The sequence below is a fragment of the Periophthalmus magnuspinnatus genome, chromosome 7 (genome assembly GCF_009829125.3).
Source record: "Periophthalmus magnuspinnatus isolate fPerMag1 chromosome 7, fPerMag1.2.pri, whole genome shotgun sequence".
Lineage (NCBI taxonomy): Eukaryota > Metazoa > Chordata > Actinopteri > Gobiiformes > Gobiidae > Periophthalmus > Periophthalmus magnuspinnatus.
Window position 1 is genome coordinate 20,788,356 of NC_047132.1, and position 21,808 is coordinate 20,810,163.

Here is a 21,808-nt window from a genome sequence, read left to right on the forward strand (position 1 = left end):
GCTGAGCTGTTAAGAGGCTAATCACCTCCCACTCCTCTGCAGCTTAACCCCAAGAAGCAGAGTGGCACCGTCTCATTTATGGATCAGAAATACAGTATTTATAATCCCCATGGGCTGAGGGAAGGTTCAGATGAGGAGGATTTTTAGGAGGATATGACAAGCAGCACAAAAGTTGAATTCAAATATATTTGTAAGTCCGTTGATGCTCATGTAATAGGTTATAGAATGTTAGTGGTTCAGTGGTTACAGTATTCACCAAAAAAGACTGAGGGTTCAATTCTAGCTCTGACTGATGGTGTCTTTTTGGGCAGGACACTTCACCTCACTAGTCTAATTAAGTGTGAGTGTGAGCTTGGTGGTGAGTGGACATGGTGCAGATTAGATGTAGGCTGTTTTGAAAAATTTGAAAAAATACAGGAATATGTTTCTTTTATTTCCACAATTGAAAACAAAAGATATATCATTATGACGCAAACAGTCAGAAAATCCACCAACTTGTGCACTGTATTGAATGAATTGCCATGCTACAATTACTGATTTCTAGCTCTTCGCTTTTTGTCCAGGTGGTGAAGGTTGTCGGCAGCAACATCTCCCACAAACTGCGCCTGTCCCGGGTCAAGCAGTCTGACGAGGGCACGTACGAATGCCGTGTAATCGACTTCAGTGACGTGGGAGGGGCTCGCCACCACCGCGTACGTGCACACCTGCAGGTTGTCCCGGAAACCGATGTCAACGATAATGCTAACGACGACCATAACGGCAACTTTGAACCGTTGGACGACACCAAGAAAGCCATTGTCGCTACCAGGGGGGCAGAGCATCACGCCAAAGACCACGCTCACCACCAGAATCACAGCAAGAGGCCTAGTAATAACCCCGCCCCTCACCATGGCCACTCACACAAGGCCAAAGAGCTGAAGAGGAGGGACAGTAGCAATGACTGCGCCGATGAGGCTAGCTGTGCTCTGTAGACGGCTGCTTATCCCACCACAGTGATGTATTACACAAGGATTGCATAACATGAAGCGTGTCAAGGCATAAAAAGCTCCTCTTCCCCCCACGCTGTTCCATGTCGAGCGGTGGAGGTGGAAGAAACCAGCTTTTTTTCTGTCCTGTCCAGGTCGCGTGTGCAACTGCCCACTGTCTGTCAGGCCTTGCTTCACTCAAAACAGAAGCTGCGTGTAGATATAGGCAGCTCCACCATTCTCTGGTCCTCGCGCCAACAAAGACTATGATTACCCACAATGCTCTGCCCCGCTCTCATACTTCTCACAGTGTGTAAATGATAACCTGCTCTTACACTCATTCTTCTTTCACTGCCTTACTCTGTCATCGAGCTCACTCTATGTATGACAGGTTTTTGTAACTGCAGGAGCACTTTGCTTTCATTTTGCAGGAGTTGTACTATTATGTGAAATGTTATTGTCCATTTCTAGAATGTGCTTATCTCTAACTATCAACTTGTCATTTTTTTGGCCTTGGTATTACAGTATTTTTTGTCATGAATGTTTTCAAAAGTTCTCAGTTGAAAAATGATCAGATTAATAAAACATGAACTATACAAAGGACTTCTTATTTCATAGTTTAACATTCAAATATATGACTGTAGTGATTCTTTGTTTGTATATTCCATACTTGTTTTTGGCTAACCCTTTATAACATACATTAAAAAGGGAGCCTAACTTTAACCATGACGCAGGATTACTGCTTCAGCTCATGACCTAATATTACAACAGAAATATGACATGGAAGAATTTCTGGAAAAAAACAAAAAAAAAAAAAAACTAACTAAAAAGTAAAGTTTGCCTGAATTAGCTAATTGAAGCTGGATTTCATCAAGGTCTCACCAAAAGCAATTAAAAATCGCCTGAAAGTGTTATCTTTGAATAAAAGTAGCGACAGTGTGAAACAGCTCCCTGCACACATTTGTTTGCTCTCCAGTCATCCCATAGACCTGGTTTAAATTACCGGTAACTATCATCCTCAAAACTAGATTTTTGCAAGTTTATTCACTCACATATTCTTTTCATGTCTGGGAACTAAAGAACTGAACTGAATGAATAGGAGAAACACAGCAATAGTTGTGTGTAGTGTGTGAAGAGCAGTGGTGTGTTCTGTGTTGCATAGACCCAGAGCTCATCCATCACAAAGCCTCAATCCTGTCCACGACAAGCCTCTAAGCCACTCTGTAAATATAACTGTATTATAGCAAATAAAGTCAGTGCATGTTTAGTAATTTTCTTAATAACTTTTTCAGCCAACCATTCAAAAAACAATGTTTATTGAAGAAATCATTTTATCTGTCTCAAGTCAAGTGTTGTAGTACAATACTGCTATTGGGTTTCAGACATGTGCTCACAGTTGCCCTGTGTGTGGTCCTGTTTATATTATGTTTATAATATGTGAGTTATAGAGAATTTCAGTAGCAGTCTCAGCATTCTTGGAAGTGTTGAGTACTTGTTGCATATTTTTGGCAGATTTGTTTGTTTTGCTTTATTTTGTCAACTTGTTTAAGTGGCTAATTTTCACAGTTCTATTTGCATATATGATTATTATTTATTGCAAATGATCGATTCATACCTAATATTTGGTCTTGACTACAACATTTGACTCTCACATACTCTTTTGTGGAGTAGAGGAATTGTATTTCATTGGTCTGCGTTGCTTTACCCTCTCCCAAAGTGCTGTACAGACAGATGAATGACCCTCACAGCTGCTCAATGGGGATTCCCTCTGATGTATCTTAGTACGGACTCAGTGTTACTCCAGTCTACAGTACTGTATATGTGCAGGGCCAAAGCTTCTTAGTGAAGAATACAAGCCTTGTGCTGCCATGAAACTCATCTCAATGCTGATCAGATACTGCTAAAGTCAATGTTGTTTGTGGTGGAGGCAGCACTGGAGAAAGACATGCCTGTTCATATCGCCTCAAATTAACCCGGCCCTCACATATCTCGCTGTGCTGCATTAATATTTCAAGACTAACTATATGCTTCTGTTTCAGCACATTCAAAAGAGGGACTATGGGACTGTTCTATCTTGATTATTAAGACATTTGAGTTGTGTTGTTTTGTAAACAAAAAAAAATGTTAACACGGAAAGAGAAGTGTAAATTTCTTCTAGAATGTTTGGTCTCACACTAAATGTATGCCTTTATCAAATAAAAAGATATTGTATACAAAATGAATATTAAGTGTCCTTACAATCTGTAAAAAAGTTTCCATTGTTAATTTGTCTGGGATCCAGAATACACACTTCTTGCAAAGCTATGAGTCTAGTCACCGGTGAATCTCCTCAGTTTGAAATGGGCGTGATTGACGAGATGAAAAACAGTCCCCTGTGACATTATTGTGGCATCACCATCTAGATTCTAAAAAATATCAACAAATATTTCAACAATATCAACTGGAAGTAGCAGCAACATTGGTGATGGTAATAGTGCCAGAATAGTTACAGAACGTAAAGGTTTGTGTAATTCAATTTGTTTTTCAGTTCCACACTAACAAGGTCTCCACTGAAAACTTTTGTGAAGTTCTCTCCACAGCAATGTGGTGACAATAGGGATAGGCAATTAATAGTTTTTTTTTTTTAGATCAAGATTCAGTCTCTGTCACTAAGCATGTGGTTTGTATTACATGTCACGAGTTAAAAGTCTTATCTTGTTTATGTTCATGAAACCAATGCTGAAAGCCATTTTTATTTTTGTTATTGCAGAGAAATCAAATCTAATCGAAAATCAGGATTGATCTATAGAAGAAAAAAATCATAGCTGATTTTAACATGGTTGTCATGGTTTAATCAATAAACCTTTGGGTTAGAGGGCAAGCTGCTTTATCTTCTGTCACTTTTTCATTTTGAATGTAAACCAACCTTCACTGACGTAGACTTTCTGAGAGATGACAGGGCTAGCCCCCTCACCACCAGGGTTATCTAGGTTCTTGTATGGTTCTTGTGCCACTGTAGCCTCTGCTCTGAGCCTGGGTGTCCATGTCGGCTTGTCTGTATGCATTAAGTACAGCCCATATTAGGCCGCTAGCTGTTTGTAATAGGTGCTGCCAAAGCCCTCCTGTTGTTGCAGATGACTAATGGTGCCATTGTCAGGGCTGGCAGCAGGATAAATAGAAACATGGCGCTATGAGATAAAGAGGCGCTGCACGGTGTGAGCTAGCCTGGTCGCTAACCGCTAACACGTAGCCCACACGCTCACACATTCATTATGGAGCAATGAGGTGGAGGCAGCTGCTCCTATCACAGCCTGATAACACGCACACTTCCTGTTTCCTGCACTTAAAGGGAGGTTAGGCAATTTCTGTCACCAGGGAAAAATCTATTAAAAAGAGAAATTCAGGACATAAAGTGAATGGGCTTAACCAAATATCAGATAGGCTTCTAGAAGCTGGGATATTAAGCATTTATGTTTTGCAAATTTAATATTTTGAAAAGTTTTCGATCTGATCCTCAAGATGGTAAAAATATTCTGTACCATGTGCCTGCTGTGGCAAAAAAGGCACAGTTCTGGTGCCTGGCGTTCAAGTTGAAATTCCAGGTTCCAAGGTGATAACAAAAATATAGAAAACTTAGTAAATGGCTGCACATTTTATCTTAAAAAAACAATAGTAAGTACAATATACTGTGTTTTATGGAATAACAATGAGCAAATTGAGAAGCTGTTACTGATTTTTGATTCCAACAAGATTTCCAGATTTCAGTAGTCCACATCCACCAATTACAGAAGTCTATCCATCTTCATCATGAGCCTGGCATTGCTGTCTGTGAATCAAACTCCTCTCTGAGCAGTATCATTACATTGTCCGTGTACTCATCCCTAGGACGTCCCATGCCAGAGAGGCGCACAGGCCGGAGGTCCGGGTGAGGCGGGGAAAAGTCAGAGGGACAGTGTAGTTCATTAAGGACAAACCAGAATGTGTCCGGATCCACCTGGATTAAATGTCGGAATACACTGTGGAAAGAGAACAGACGGTGAATGATTAAAACAATAATATAGCCTAGTGCAAGAGACTATTTTTTATATTGATGACTTTGGAGACTCAAAAATAATTTAAGTACATCATTATAATGAAAAACAACAAGTCTTTGGCTGGCTTTTCTCTGCTCAGACCAACTCTTGTATTTGATCAGTGAGCATGAGACAGACCTGTGTTCTTAATGAGCCTACAGTCTGAGTCCTGTCTGCTCCAGCCCTCCACTGAAACACTGCAGCGTCTGGGAGGATGGAGATTTTAATTAAACTGATGTTCTACAATAATGACGAGGAGCTGAATAAATAACCAATAAAGGCAGGGTAGTTAAAACACAAGTGTGACGGTTGTGGTAAAAAAATTAACTACAATATTTTTGCAATAATGCCATGGTTTAGAGTGTCAAGGATGGTGTAGAGTACATATTTTATCTCAATTATGTAATGGTTATTTGCTGAATACACATTTAATGCTAGTTCAATAATTCAAGACAGTAGATTATTTTAAAAGGGAATTGGACATTTGTTTGGGTTAATCAATTTGTGTTATATATAGTCTTGCTATCTCTCCTCATATAATGTACGGTATAACGTTCTACAGTCATTCTACAGTCAGTACTTTTAAACAGAATGTTAGAGTAATAGTACCATGTGTCCATCACTGCCAACAGGAAGTGAAGAAGTGAAGACCCTTAGGACTTCTCCCTAGCCCAGTATATACTGAGGCAGGGTCCACCCTAGAGACCTGTCCACCCGTCAACCTCACTGACACCCACATCCTGCTACAGTCTGTGATATCCTGATTTAGTGTGTCATGTGATTGCTCAACTGTCAGAAATGTGATTTGGCTAAACAGGCAAAGTGAAGGACATAGTATAGAATAATGTGTATCTACAACACAGCATATACACCCAGGGTTAGGGTTTGGAGCCAGTCCTGCCTCAGTCCTACCTCAGACAGGCTTCCTGGAGTCTGGCTGGTTGTCTGCAGCTGAGGTACAGCAAACATGCCTCGCACACTTTATCTAGATCCTCTTCACCTAGAAAAGACAAAACAGAATGCTTATTTTATTGGCACATCATACAGTTTGTTTAAATGGATCTAGTTATGGGTAAAATGTCAGTATGCCTGCATTATACTGTAAATTACCATACTATATTCATATATTATTGTGTGTTTACTTATGTTCATTTATCTTCATCTATGTTACCTGACTTGGACCCAGTGAGCAAACTATAGTAGGCATCATTCATAGTATTCATTCATTCATTCATTCACTTTTTTTTAGATTTTCATTTGGCAAATCAGCACTATATTTCAAACCAATTAAGAATAAAATAACTCAACATAATGTCAACTCAAGCAACTCATGAAACTACCCAATAACATTTCCAACAAACCAAAAATAAGCTCTCCCTTGAAATCAAAACTCAAAGCCAGCTTGGTAGCAAAAGGAGGCATTTCAAATCTTAAATTGGAAATAGAGAGCAGTGGAGATGAAAGAGTATGAGAGGAGCAGATGAAAGGGGAAATATAGATCCTGCCTCGACTTTAACTATACTTCCCGTCTTAATGAGCCCAGAAGAGTGCTCTGGAAGCACTCATCCCAGACAGAGTCCATACATGCAGTACATATTTCAGTGATAGTTACTGAAATGTAAAGAAATGGCACCGTATACTGAAATATATAAATAAAAAAAGCAAAAACAAAAAAAAACACTGGAAAGCGCTGAAAAAGTTAAGTTCATTTTTCTCCTGCATCCAAATCTCCTTCTCTTCTCCCACACCTAATTGGTATGAATTGTAGACGCTCACACAGGATTGCTTCGCCTCACTTAAACTGCACTATTTCTGCTTTAGCGACATGACACTGCGGTTGGAGAAGGATGGAAAGAGCACCCCAGAAACATGGCACAATCCTCTCCGTGCGTGAATACCGATTTGGCTCCTTCTTTTACCTTTGGGATGTCCTCAGCAAGCCAATTACCCGGCCTCCAATTCCCCAAAAGAGAACTGCGGCAACACAAACCAACTCAAGCAAATCATTTACCTCCAAATTGGCAATGTTATTTCTTATTCATTTGCAACAAAGTGTTCTGCAGCCTAGCCTTTCTTGAATCTTGATTCCACAAAAGACTAAAGCCCAGAAATTAATGAAAGAAGTTTCTAAATAACCGCATTTTACTTTGAAAAATATATGAAGGGTTTTATTCCACGAGAAACTGGACTGGCTTGTGGGCTGAATTAGCCAATGGACCTATAGCAAAAATTATGCGTTTTTAAAATGAGGCTTGAAAGGTGACCTAGTTTGGTGCTTAGGAGGATGGAATAAAGTCTGCAGGGAATGAGGTGATGGAGAGAGAGATACAGAGATAAAAAGATAGTGAGTGAGTGAGTGAGTGTACAAGTGGTCACTTTAAATTTGATAGCAACACTAACTCCTAACTACAATAACTTCAGAATAAATGTTTACATAATCTGCCCCAATAATATAGTGGACAATCTTAAAAATGTATAGTAATTATGTGAGCTCCAGGTCATTATAACCAACTTGGGTCTAACACACCATTTTAACCATAGAAATGATCTTTAAATAAATAAATAAATAAATAAATAAAACTGTTTGAAGAATGTTTGTAGCATAGACTATTTTTAGTTACTTTTGAGAGGCAGGGCAAAGCACAATGGGACATATTCACAACACAGGAGCTATGGCTGATGAGTCTGTTTGATGAGTCTGTTTCACAATGCATGAGATGTAAAATCAATCTAAAAGATATACTTAGATCAAATGCATGTATTATGGTAGCCTTCACACTGATTTTGTTTGAAATATTGAGTTAATATCAAAGTGAGAAGGAAATGAGGCCTGAATGTGTCATTGGCTCTCTTGTGGGGGGTAGTCTCCTCATAGGGAGAAACCTAATGGGAAAGGTTCATTGAGGAAATGCCATGATCATGATGAGCAACCAGGCAATTTCAAGCCATTTGGTCAAGTGCAATTTACACACAGCACGAGAGTGTAATGGCTTTTTAACAGAACGGTTATGAGAGGGCACAAATGGCTTTTTTTGGTACTAAGGTAATAACAAGTAATAAAAGATACACTGATACCATAGTGAATGCAAATATACTTTGTTATTAAATATCCTTAAATGTAATCTACATGTATGTAGATCTATAAAAATCTAGTGACTAGAAAACAGTGTTCAAGCATATTTTCTACTGTTGCCAAACCTTGTAAGACGTAATGTCTCATACATCGACAGTAATATGGAACATCATAACATTTTTCATTATAACATTCAATAACTGCCTGCTAATTGCATAGTGAAGTTTTCTATTCAAGCTTAAATTATACAAGTCTGCCCTCTTGTGGTAGACAAATGCATTGATGTTTTACTGAAATCAAAAATGTGTCAAACATTTAACAGAAAGTAAAGCCACATTTTACATATACGAGATCCTAATTATTACCATCCATAAAACAAAGTGATGTTTTATCCAGTTCTTTTAGTGTCACTACCTCAGAATCTCTCAGTCTTAAATCAAAAGTCACCAGGGTACTTTTATGACATAAACCTCTAATGCAACCCTGTCCTTTATGCGTGGAAAATAATTAAAAGAATTACTTGAACAATGCAACTCTTTTCGTTTGATGAATAACCTTATAAACACAAAAGATGTGCTGTGAGTCTTACCCAGGTCCAGCCTTTGACACAGAGAGCCCATCCCCTCCAGAACAGCCAGTTGTAGTTTGAAGGCCAGAGTGTGGGAGTAGACCGGTCCAGCTCTGGCACTGACTGGAGCCTGGCGGACCAGAGACGAGCACAGCTTTGGAAGAACTTCTTTGGAGACTCGCCTCCTCAGGAAATCTCCACAGGTCTCCCCTAGAGTACACAGCACCTGGAAGAGACAATACACAACATTTACTACTTTCAAACAATGGAAAAGAATATCCACTATCCTAATAGAAAGTATGTGGTAAGGATTCATTTTAATTTCATTCATTTTCATCCAGCCATTCAATTTCAATAATTTCAGTATTTGTATTGCTGTAATGCTAGGCTTGTTTCATAAAGTACCACATATTGAAGATAACGTTATGCCACTGATAATTTAACCTCAGAGCATTAAAATCTCTGTATAGTTTTTTTTTCCCCCTCAAAAGAACATACCCATATACCCTCAATAATTAATGTTGCACACAAGAAATGGGTCGTACCCTGAAGGCCCTAAGTACAGCTAGTGGGTCGTCCGCAGTCAGTCTTTGAAGCAGAGCAGGCCAACAGCGATGGACCATAGGAAGCAGCTCATTCTCCATTTCGCTCAGAACAGCTATACACAACTCTAACACATCCAGCACCTGAAAACGTAAACAAAAAAACAACGAGATATAAGTGCTAACCTTTTTGTGCAATTTTAGCTCAGGAAAGACTGACTGATAGTAGAGAATATCCATAAACTGTTGTGCAACCAGGAATGAATAGAAATACATTTTACGGTAAACTAAATGTAAGATATTGCACCTTGAGTCGTAATCTGAGGTTTGGGTCAGACATTAGGTGAATGCAGCGCTCCATAACATCTTTAGTAATCTGAAGATGATTAGGAAGTTCTTTTTTCACATCAGGACCTCCAATATCATCAACATCAGGTTCAGAGACAGGTGGGACATCTGAAAACAAAGCATAGACACACAATGATTTATAATAACCACCAACTCTAAGCTTGAAATAAACAACACTTTTAACCTACCATCTACAGTGTCCTCCATGTCATGCTCTATGCCGATGCCCTCTGCCAGCTCTTTCTGTTTTCTGTAATCCAGCAGGAATTGGCCAATGCTGAACTCTTCTTGGTCTGTGGTTCTGTGCTTGGATTTACTCAGTTCTCTGGATGTGCACCGACTGGAGGGAAACCACCTTGCTATGCCAAAAAACAAGTTTAGTAAGTAAAGTAAGTAACAAAATTGGGAACAATTAATAAACACAGTAAGAAGTGCTATACGGTTATTTAAAACAATATTGAAAATGTAAGGAAAGTTTAATGATATTTGATGCATTTGCTCTTCTCATTAGCATGCCCTGAGCGGTCTTACCCAGTGCCTTCATCAGTGCATGTAACACAGAGCAGAACAGAGCAGCTGTGTGGTCATAGCTCAGGTCCAGAGCTGTTAGCACATCCTGCACAATGTCCCCCACCAGGGGCAGCATAGAGCAGTCTGAGTGAGTCAACATCACCGTCAGCACCCGAGGAGCCTGGGCATAATAGCACAGCACTCAGAAAAAAGTCAAGAATAATGAGCAGATAATGAATTACTAAGAAATATATTCTTAATTATATTGTTTTAAGTTTAAAGGCTAAAGTGAATGGTCCTAAAATATAAAAAATAAAACATAACAGTAGGGATTGACCTGTTCAAAGGGATGCTATACAAATCTTATGTAAACAATCGATTTTTTTAGCCATCCTCTTTTTATATCATTTATTCCAACCATTTCAACAATTTATTTAATACAGTATGTGTATGTTATAAAGGTTTACATTTTACAAAAATAAAAATAAAAAAGTGCCAATAAAATAGATATCCCACACGGCAATACCTCATATGTTATAATGTTTAATAATAATGACAATTGGGTGAAGCACAAATCAGAATACACCGATATTGCATGTTGTATCTCGTGTTGTGGTCCTTACCTGTGGGTGCTGACTGAGCCTCTGCAGATTAAGAGAGATGTCATTGAGCAGGTAGTCAGAGTTCTCATTGATCAGCTCTTTTAGTGACGGGTAACCACATGCCTTACATATGCCCCACATACAGTCTAACGCCGTCTGGCTAACCAACAGGTTCTCTTCTCCAGCCTTCTCAAAAACTGGGTATAATGAGGTCATCAACAAGGGACAGAAACCCTGGCCCAGAGCCTGAGCGAAACATGATATGCCCTCAAGCTGGACACACAGCTGCCAGATGTTACTGTTGAGCTGATGGAGGTGTGAGGTGGAGGCTGGTGCACCAAATGGAACCAGATGGAGAGGGTCTGCCGGGGAAGTGGTCTCAGTGTCGGAGATGGAGAGAAGTCTGGACGGACTGAGCAGCTACAGAAGGAAATGTGAAACAAGTTGATTTTTTTGTACAATTATCTTAAATTGTGTAAATAATTGTCAACATCATAAAGCATTAGTAACAGTAGGTCATAAGTGATGCTACCAAGTGTGTTATGAAAGTAAATGTCATAGGAAGCTACATCTTTTCTGAAAGTTGAAAAGTGACAGCATTAACAGAAGAAAATAAACACAATTTGTTGATATTTTGTCTGTAGAGCTTCAAAATATCCAGAGCAAGGTCAGTAAGGCTGTGTATATTCTGCACATTTATGTAGAGCACATATTTTACAGCACAGAAGTTTATCTCCAAGCATCAATGGCCCTGAAGCTGCAGGCCCACAGAGATCCCTTCTCCTCTGGTCTGCTTAATAATTCAGTCCTGACAGCTCACTGCAGGAGCATGGAATCTTACAGCAGCTCTGCTCTTCAAATAGTGCATTTTACACCAGGCTCAGAGCTGGGGAGGAGCTCGCTGCATTTAGAATGAACACTACTTAAAACTTCAGAGTGCCATTCTTTTCAATAGAACAATTACTTCTTACACGTGTACAGCCCCTACCTTACACACAGTTTTATCAAATGTGAATAATATATTTTTAACAATATTCATTCCAATACAAGCTTATAGACAATTATAACATCAAATGGAAAACATATACTTATAGAGAAGATAACTTAACCAAAAACATACAATAAATAGTTAGTGAGTAAAGGGTAAACATGATGCTGAAACTCACCTTTTGGTCTTGTTTGTCTCTATCTGTCTCCTCACTGACTATCATGAGGTGCCAGTTGTTGACACTGATGTATTCTTCTATGATGGACTCCACTGCTGCCCTAAGGTCCTCCTCAGTACAGGGTCCAGCGGACAAACCCTGTCCGCCTGTTGCTACGGCAATACCAGCAGCACCCCTGATAATCTCATTCAGAACCATTGCAGCCTGTTTTCTGTATACAGAAGACTGCCTGTACAGGTCTAGGAAGTGATCAGTCAGAAGGTAGAGGTTGCCATAGTAACCTATAAATTAAATGTTTACAAAAAAGTATACAAATAAATTAACAATTACAATTTATTAAAATGTCACACACCCTTGCAAAGAGCTTATGGAAAAAAAATCCCTATGTTCTTTTTCCAACTACTGCTACTACTTGTACACTGATTGTGAAAATAAGCTATTAGTGCAGTGACTTCTACCTTTCTTACCATTGTTGTAAAATATTAACACTGCTTTTACTGTAACTACTATGTCATAACTACTACTTACTATGTCATAACTACTACTTACTATGCCATAACTACTACCTCCATGTGCACCCCTCTTAAATCTGTATTCTGACGTACTTACCTAATGTGCGGCAGATCTCCATGAGCACAGAGAAGATTCGGTCATCTGTGAAGTACATAAAATGTTTCCTGTGCACATGAGCACTTGAGCCAGACTCAATGTCCGTGTCAGTGTAGCTCTTCTCCTCCACGATCCGAACGTCCATCACATCCAGCTCAAGCACCTGTCAGATCAATCATAAGAGGAATGACTCCAGCTTTACTCATTTTTCTTAAGCCATAAAATCTATAGCACCAGAGCTTTAAAATGATGAGCAGTAGTTTGGAACCAAACAAATGGCCAGTACATGAAGGCACTGCCCAGTTTCACAGATGGGCAGACATGTTTTCATCAGCTAGCCAGAGAACAGCTGTAGTTACTTAGAATGCAACGATACAGTTTTGTTATAATTTGATATTCATGTCAATATTGATATATTTTGTGAAAGCATGGTATGAATAATTTGCTGGATTAGTAATATGTGAATATTGAGTCACTTATTGTATTGTATTGTGAGTGTCGGATATTAAACAATTCAGTTTTATATTAAGTATTCTTAGTAGCTACACGTAAGCCATTATATATATTATTTGTATGCATTACCTAAAATGGCAAAATTCCAATTCTGGAGACAAGTGACAGAATTACTTCCTTCCCTTTTGGACTGCTGCATCCCTCACTCACCCTCAAGCTACCTACTAGGAGACACATCCCAATTTAGCCTAGACCCAACTGAAACTAAACTGCTCCTAGTAGCCCTAACTATAGCCAAGAAAACAATATTTATTGACTGGAAATCAAAAAGCAAAATCAACCTCAACCAATGAAAAAAATCTACTCCTTGAATACAAAAAAATCATTCACAATTATTGATACAAAATAATCTATCTAATTATTATTATTACTAAGATTATTATTATGTCTTTTGCTTCCCTTCTCTGTTATATATTTACTTTTTCCTGTGTTTTCTCTGTTAAAAGTGGCTCCTACATTATGATTATTATTATTTATTGTGTATATGTTTATGCCTTAGATAATTTCTTATAATAATTAATTCTTAATAATATATTATGGTATATACTCTCATCATCATTATTAGTATTTCAAGCAGTTTATATCATTATTATCATTATTATTATTATTATTACTACTACTATTAATTTATTTAATTTTTTCCCTCCATTTCTAGTACTTTCCTCTGCCGTCTCCACCTTAACCCCTCCAAAATCATGGAAATATCACACACAGATAAACACACACACCTTGGTGTGCCTTGGTGTGCCTTGGTAGCACTTGTCACTACTGTATATACATGATCACTGTGTTTGTCTTTCATTAAATAAATAAAGAGAAGATTTGGCAGAAGTACACACATGATGTACATGTAACATAATGTATAGAGCTTGGGATTGTGACATCCAAATACACAAAACCAATGGAGAATTTCAGATACTAAATACTAAACTTAGAGTTTATTACCGGTAAATGTTTTCTATCACGATAGAGTGATAAATGTGGCTGGGTTTTTTTACGCTTCTTCCTGAACTCTATAATGCAAACAAATGATATCGTGAGGTCCTCAATGGCTTTTTGTATTGAAGGAGTGTTTCATAATAATTCCCTTGTTAACTATTTAACATTACCTGCATTAATGCCTTTGAGACCCTTTCCAGATGTGCAGCAGAGGCAAGGACAACAGACACTAAAGGGCCCAGCAGTTTGACATATCCCAGAAACACATTGAGGATGAACAGCTTCTTCTGGTCGTCTGAGGTCCTCATGAGACGAGGCAGGGAGGTGCATAAAGAGTGGAGGTTCTCTGACAGGACATCTGTGAATGTCTTAGAGATATTTCTACTGCTGTCATCTCCACAGTTGATCTGCTGGTTCCTCTGGGAGACCTCTCTAAGTGCTATCTCGCATCTAAAGAAACATTGAGATTGTGTTAATAAAAAGAACTTAATAAGGTCTACTTCTCGGCTAGAATGGATTGTATACCAACATAAGATGCAGTGGCTGTAGTGACTCAGCAGGAGGTCCAAAGGAAAACAATAAGCAATATCACATTTTGTATTAAAAGAAAATAAAATGGAAGAAAACCATATGGGAACATAAAAATAGCAAAACTGACATTACAATATTGCTTTGTTATTTTGTATAATCCACAATCTACAATCCAAGCCTACCTGTCTCTTATCCTGGGTTCATCATCATTGATGGCTCCCACAAGTGCATCCAAAAAAGACCCCATACACTCTGCCAGAGACTGTCCACATCTCTGTAACAGAAGGTCTGCCAGCTCCACCAAGGCCAGGCGGACCCTCCAGTGGCGATGGGCTGAAGTGCAGGAGACAATCTTTTTTAGCAGCACACAAAGTCGGGCTGCAGTACTCTTCACCCACTCCTCTGTCCTGAGCACCAGCAGCTGTCCAACACGGCCCAGTTCTGGTGAGGCGGTCTCCACAGGGGCAGAGCACTGCAGCTGGGAGTCTTCCATTACCAGGCAAACTGTACCAGACCATACCTGAGGGGAGGACACAGGGGAAATAGGTCAATTGTTTATACTAATATTAGCTAACCTTGTATGTGCTACTTTTGACAATATGTTAAAAATCAGTCTTTCTTTAGACAATAGAATGTAATTTTCAACATTAAATTGAAGTACTAGTTTATATTCCCATGTGGTCTTATATTTGTGTAATCCCTCAATTGTCCAGGCAGGTTCCATAGTGGTCCATGGGTGTATTCTGCACTATGTCGTTGTATACTTGTTCTGACACTGATCATTCTAAAGCTATTTAGGAAGACTTAATTTCTATCCTGTGAATGTGACTTGTGATCGACTTTTAATACTAATTTTAGTATTGATTGAATATTTGAATTTATGATACTTTTGATAACCCAAGTCACAGATCCAAAAAAGTGTATGTAACCCAATAATGCCCAAACATTTAGGTACAGCATACATTTAGATGAGCAGATCTTATACCCACCTTCAGGGCGCTGACAGTAACTCCATGCCCTTGTCGCATGTCGCCCGTGATGATCCTGGCTACAGCAGTGGAGATCCCAGGTAAAAACGAAGCCATAATTCTTCCAATGGCCCTTTTGTGTGCTGTGCAGTCTATGTGCTCCTGACTACAATCACATTGCTGTATCAAAACCAGCAACAACTTCAAAGCAGCACCCTGAATTTCTCGACTTTTCTCTTTTTCTGCTAAAGCTAAGAGCAATGACACTGCAGCCCCAAGCCCTGGTAACATGACTGGTTCATAGAGTTTGATGACAATATCCCCATAAGCTGCGTGTATCAAGGCATCTAGACATTTGAGAATTGACAATTTTAACTCCTCTGATGCATCTATGGGTTTTCCAGGATCGGTCGGACAGCATAGACATAAACAAAGTTCAGAAAACAGATCATGGAGAGTATTCCAGCTTTGCACACATGTATTTTCCAAAATGTAGCCAATAGCATTAGCAACAGCTTGCACCAAGTTGTCTTTCTTAGGTCCAGGGACTTTAAGCACAAAGCGTAATGGGAAAAGTACATAATCTTGAAGTTGCTGTAAACAAACATCATCAACTTCTTTTAACTGGGCACTCAAAGTCTCCACACTGGACAAGGTAGGCTCTTTGGTAAGTACCACACAGGCAGGACGGAGGTAGGCGAAGGCGATCTTTGGGTCGTTGATTTGGGACATGGCTAGAGGCATTGCTACAGCCAATGGTTATTTCTAGAGACAACAGAGAATAGAAAGTCAGTTGCCAGATTGAAGTACCAGGGTACTTTATTATCAGAAATGGCAAATGGATAATAACAACACCCCATTCACTAGTATCAATCATTTAACTTACTTTTTACAGCTTTATTTTACAAGAGTGGCTCTCTAGGTTATTATTATAATACAGAAGCATGTGAAAGCTCTGATGTAAACACTGCCGAAAACACTTACTTTTTCATGTTTCAAAGTATTCACTGGATCCACAGAGCATGGAGCAGGAGACATGGCAGATAACAACACCGTGGTCATCGGAAACAAAATAATAAAGTCTATAATTCACAAAAATGAAATACTTTACAAAATGTGGCTGGATCTCGTGTAAACGTCTAAACTATACGTCATCATTGTGAGACCGCGGCGCATTAATATGACCAAAGCGTGCAGCAGCAAGTTGGCAAGAAAAAACAACTATATATCCTTATTTTGAGACTATCGCCTAATATATGCCAAATGTTGACCACTCTGACTGGATTGTCCAACAAACTAGCACACTTTCTTCAATATATGATGCATATATCAAATATAATTATTCGATTCTCACCTAAATCATACAGACTTTTCGTTTTTTAAATATATATAATCGTACATGAGGGTACATTCTTATTTTACTCTGAAACTGACTGGCGGCTCAAAGCGGAAACACTTCTAATTTGAAGCCATAGCTAAAGCAACTTGACTTTCACCCGGTCATCTTTTGATTCTTCTGCTCAGTGGATTTTTCAAAAGATTGTTTTATTCAATCACATTCATATCGTGGCTTATTTCTATTACACATAACGAGAAGGTTTAATAAGGTTGTAAAATGCTTTGCTTCATATGTTTTTACAGCCTACATTTTGCACATATGGCTATGAAGTAGCTCGTTTAGCAAGACATATATCTCTCTGTTTTACTGTTTAAGTGATAATCTGCAAACTTTATCTTTAAAAGTTCATTGCCAAAACTTAAAATTGTGCACAGCTAGGCGTTTATAACCCCTATTTTCCTTTTTTCTAGGTGTCCTATGTCTTAACGCCGTGCTCCCCTGTCCTGTCCACCAGCAAAATCCAGTATGGATGAGGAATCCCTGGAGGCTGCTATTGCCACCTACACTGGGCAGCTGCAGCAGGTAGAAGCGGCACTCCAGGCTGGCTTGGACCCCTCGCAGCATCTTGATCTACTCAAACTAAAGGAGGACTTGAGTCAACTCATAGAACTTACAGAATCCAGCCTTGTGTCCGTCAAAAAGAGCAATCTATTGGCCAGTTTAGAGGACACTGATACACCACAGCCAAACTCACAATCTGAGGAGAGCACATCCTTTGATGCTGAGTTTGCTGCATTCTATTCAGAAGTAGGAGAGACTTCAAGTAATAATAATAATGGAGATAATAATGAGGGATATGATGAGGAAGAAGAAGAGGATCTGAGTGGTACAAAAGTAAGAGCTCCATACAGGACGAGCTGGGGCACTCTGGAGTACCACAATGCAATGGTTGTGGGAGCAGAACCGCCTGAGGGAGAGGAGCCCTGTGTCAGAGTATTCTACATTTACCCCACACAGAAATCTATGAAACCCTGCCCATTTTATCTGGAGGATAAGTGCCGATTTCCAGACAATTGCAGGTAAGTCAAGGCATACCAAATGCATTTTTTGCAATTGCAGAAAAGATCCACTAAGTGGCAGTGTTTCTTTTGATGAGGAATTTTCAATATGCAATCTAAAAACAATAAAAGTATTTTTTTTTGTTTTATTTATGACAGGTGAAATATTAAAACATAAAATAGCTATTTATATGCTTTTTTAACCTTGTTTCTTTATGAAAATTGTGTTTATTTATTCAGGTTTTCGCATGGGCATGTCGTGCTGGTGTCAGAGCTCAGGGACTTTGTGGAGAGTAACTTGAGTAAACTGGAAGAAGGCTCATCTTGTTTGGCTCGGCATGAAGATGGCATTTGGTACCCAGCCAAAATCACAGGTACAATGAATTTCTTAGAAGCAAAAGTGTCCCAGTGAATGTCACACTGGACAAATCAATGTTAATGAAGTCATGCAACAGCAGGCCAAAAATAGTTAATTCATGTATTTTGTATAGAATTTAACTTGTGTAACATGGTACTGTACATACATTATATGTAGGCAGTTAGTTGCTTTATCCATCCTTGGCATTTTAGTCAATACAGCATTTATATTTATGAATTCACTGATGTAAGAACCACCAGCACCTTTACATTTCTTGTTTTTATGCTTGTAGATATCGATAATGGTTTCTACACTGTGAAGTTTGACTCTCTACTGCTGAAAGATGCTGTGGTTGAGGCAGATGGTCTTATCCCCCCAATGAGAGAGGATGACCCTGTGACCTCTGAATCTGAGGATGATGATGATGAGGATGATACAGCATATGCAAAAGGTATGCCTCTTTTTGCCTCTTCACTGAATTTTAAACTTCTGTCATGTATACAGAATTTTAATTCATTGTTTTTTCTGGCAGTCCTGGATTCTGCTGCAGACTCAACAGCGTTACTGAGCAGTTCTGAGTTTGCTGGCTGGGAGGCACACACCAAAGGCATCGGCTCCAAACTCATGCTCAAAATGGGATATGAATATGGAAAAGGTTATTTGTTTTTATGAGTTGGTTGAAGGTCTCTGTCCAATTATCCCAAGACCCCAAAATTATTTTTCTCTTGGTATAGATATGTTCAGATATGTCAACTATTTCAAAACCTTATATGTTTGACTCAAGTTTATAAATAAACTGCCAACCCTCAATCACTTGTATATCACGACATATAACACGTAACATCACGTGATAAAGTACTAGGGTGGCATGATTTAAGAAAAAAATCAAATAACGATTTTTGTATCAAAAGTAGGATTCTGTTCAGTGTGCTTAATAATTAGCATTATTATTTATAAGCATTATTATTTGCAAAAAGACTGGAATATGAGTGGCATAATTCCATGCATTTCAGAACATGTTTGTAGAGGTTTAACATGTTAGGATTTTAATAACAGGGTATTTTGTTGTTTACAGTGAGACATTTTAAACTCTAAATAATGGTAGTCTTTGCGATTTTATAGTTAATTTATAGTTATTTCAGCTTAATATTTTATACAGAATCAGTGCAATACTGAGGTATTTTTCCATTCAATTTAATTTTGCACACAGGTTTGGGTAAGACACAAGAAGGCAGAGTGGAACCTGTCATGGCCATGGTCCTGCCCAAAGGCAAGTCTCTGGACATGTGTGTGGAGCTGACGCAGAGACGAAGGCAGAGCAGGGCAGCTAAAGACGGCACGCTGAAGGGAAAGCCCAAGAAACGCAGGAAATCCCGAGTCAACACTGGGGGGCGCCAAACTGTCTTCGACTTCCTCAATCACAAACTGGGAGGGAAGAATGCCCATGCCACTATAGCAGGAGAGGAAAACACACTGAGCGGAGTGGAGGCCTATCGGGGCAACAGCAGCACCAAAAGGAGTCTGAACGTGCGACTGTTCCAGGCCTCAGAGAGAGTGGCTCAGACTGAGAGAGAGATCATGAAGATCAGTGAGACTCTCAGCAGGCAAACAGGAAGGTCAGTATATGCTTTAAAGCCCCATTTGTGTATTTAAAAAAAAATATCTATGGCTTCTACTAGGCCTGTCATGCTTAAGAAAATGCCGCTGACACAATAACCCTAAAGCAGGATTACCCCAAAAAATATTGTAAATGTGCAGTATTGTTGTGAAGAAGAAGATGAATATATAATAAGAGCAACAGCAACAACAACATTTATTATATTATTCCGTTTAGTTTTATTATATTAAACATTATAGGAATATTTTTTAGGCTTATTAAAGTGTTAAATGATTTGGGCACCATTATACGCATGCATGGGTTTTTACTTGGTTTTACTTTACAGAGATGGCTTGGATTAGGTGTGTTGCTGTTTGGCAAAGGTGGGAAGTCAACAGACCGCTAACCCACAAAAGCAGAACTACAGAACTAAATTAGGACTCAACTTAAAACTAGGGCAGCCTTTCTTAATCTGTAAGAACACACAAAACGATCACTAGTCTGTGTAACTCTGCTCATACTGCAGTTTCACAATATAACAGATATATTCTAATAGATCTGTAGAAAGCCTCTTAAATGTAATTAAAAAGAGCACTCAAGATTCAAGTATTAAGGCCCTTCGAATTGGATACCTGCTAAACATAAACAAACATCCAAATCAGTGGGTGAGAGCAGGGTCAGCTAAATTTGAGATTATTTATAATTTACGTTCCTGTAGGAAATGTGCATCGCTGTGTTCCTGCTGCAGCATACAGTGTCTTCTTCACACTGAATAACATTATCACTGCTCACTGGACTGTCACTTTTGCTTTGAGCCCACATGTAGCTCCCATCAACTGATTATTCATTTGAGATTACAAGTGAGAGTGTTCAGTGGGAGTTGTGTGGAAATGTAAATAAAGTGACAATTTTAGAGGCCCACTTGCTTCAGAAAAGCACAGTCTTTCTGTTTGATTCTGACTTGTGAATCCTTTTGTTGTTGTGTTTTCAGGGATGCTTCCAGAGTCAAACAGCTCGAGGAGAAGCTGACAGCAGCCCGCCGAGTCCTGGCCCAGCAAAAGGCCCAGGAGCAGTCCATCCAGAAGGAGCACAAGAAGGCAGATACGCACAAGAAAATGACAGAGTTTTAAGCCACTGTTCTAGGCATTTTAAGACACTGCTCAAACATGAACTGATTAAGAGCACCCTCTGCCAATTATTATCTTTTGTTATGGATTTGACACTGGAGGTCAAAGAGAGCTTGACTCCTGTCTTATATTTTTCAAAGACTCTCCTTCAACTTGTTTTTTTTATGTGTACTATTAACAAAATTATATTGATATGCTTTGTTTCACTTCTAAATATTGGTTAATGAGTACAGCCTTTGTCTTTCTTAGCATTTTTTTTATTATTAAGATTCTTTACTCATCTCACAGTACAGACATTCAGTTGTTAAGGCAGCTTGTAATATGTAAGAAAACAACAGGTACAAGAAAATACAGCATTCAATCACAATCAAGATGGGAATTCAGTAGGATTAATAAGATTAATCGCCACTATCAATTATAGAAGTAATCAACTAATATATATGAAAATGTTTATGACAACCCAGTAATGACATCTATATGAAATCATGCATTTACAGTGTAAATTGTGTGTTTTAGTTGACCTTAATCTATTCCACCCACTTTTGTCTCTAAATGTTCCAAACCATGCTTTCTTTGTGGTGGCACATTTAAATAGACAATTTGGAGAAGTTTTGCCATTAAAATATGATCTAAAGTAGATTGATTTGTGTAAAATATTCTATGTCCATGTGACCAACAAGTCAACAATGACCCAATTCTGTGGAGCGGGGAGCTTTAAAATGTCTTTGTAGCCTGTGTAGAACTTAATTGCTGTCAAGATCGCCATCCCATGCAAAATAATACAACCTGAATGACAATTTTGGTCCCCATGGCAACTTCCAGAATGAGGTGAATATTCCATTGAATACTTAACATGTCCTCCAGCATCATCAGTTTAGCCTCAACTGGGTCAAATTGAGTAAACATTTTCTGACAAAATAACTAACTGATGTTTTTAAAAAAG

The 21,808-nt window shown here is 38.8% G+C and overlaps 3 protein-coding genes across 4 annotated transcripts in view; 2 read left to right on the top strand and 1 right to left on the bottom strand.

Moving 5' to 3' along the window:
- LOC117373644 (V-set and transmembrane domain-containing protein 2-like protein) overlaps window positions 1-1,761 on the top strand; it is a 53,167-nt gene extending 51,406 nt beyond the window's left edge. The window contains exon 4 of the mRNA XM_033969717.2: window positions 564-1,761. Within this exon, the coding sequence (XP_033825608.1) occupies window positions 564-971 (408 nt within the window). The 3' untranslated portion in view covers window positions 972-1,761. The remainder of the gene's footprint in view (window positions 1-563) is intronic.
- A 497-nt stretch (window positions 1,762-2,258) lies between these two features.
- tti1 (TELO2 interacting protein 1) lies at window positions 2,259-16,545 on the bottom strand. The gene is made up of 14 exons (XM_033969871.2): window positions 16,371-16,545; window positions 15,408-16,151; window positions 14,601-14,938; window positions 14,058-14,337; window positions 12,436-12,598; window positions 11,827-12,107; window positions 10,682-11,080; window positions 10,080-10,239; window positions 9,737-9,907; window positions 9,508-9,656; window positions 9,204-9,344; window positions 8,680-8,884; window positions 5,930-6,017; window positions 2,259-4,960 (listed from the first exon to the last, which is right to left on the bottom strand). Exons 2-14 carry the CDS (start codon window positions 16,128-16,130, stop codon window positions 4,750-4,752), a joined length of 3,309 nt encoding a protein of 1,102 aa, XP_033825762.1. The 5' UTR covers window positions 16,131-16,151; window positions 16,371-16,545; the 3' UTR covers window positions 2,259-4,749.
- A 312-nt stretch (window positions 16,546-16,857) lies between these two features.
- Window positions 16,858-21,503, top strand: zgpat (zinc finger, CCCH-type with G patch domain). 2 transcript variants are annotated; one of them, XM_033970108.2, is made up of 7 exons: window positions 16,858-16,993; window positions 17,196-17,804; window positions 18,024-18,157; window positions 18,434-18,592; window positions 18,674-18,796; window positions 19,352-19,757; window positions 20,730-21,503. In XM_033970108.2, exons 2-7 carry the CDS (start codon window positions 17,251-17,253, stop codon window positions 20,866-20,868), a joined length of 1,515 nt encoding a protein of 504 aa, XP_033825999.1. In that variant the 5' UTR covers window positions 16,858-16,993; window positions 17,196-17,250; the 3' UTR covers window positions 20,869-21,503. The 2 variants fall into 2 exon arrangements, with proteins under 2 accessions (XP_033825999.1, XP_033825998.1); XM_033970107.2 differs by having other exon boundaries at window positions 16,914-16,993; window positions 18,434-18,796; window positions 20,730-20,918.
- The last annotated feature ends 305 nt before the right edge of the window (window positions 21,504-21,808 follow it).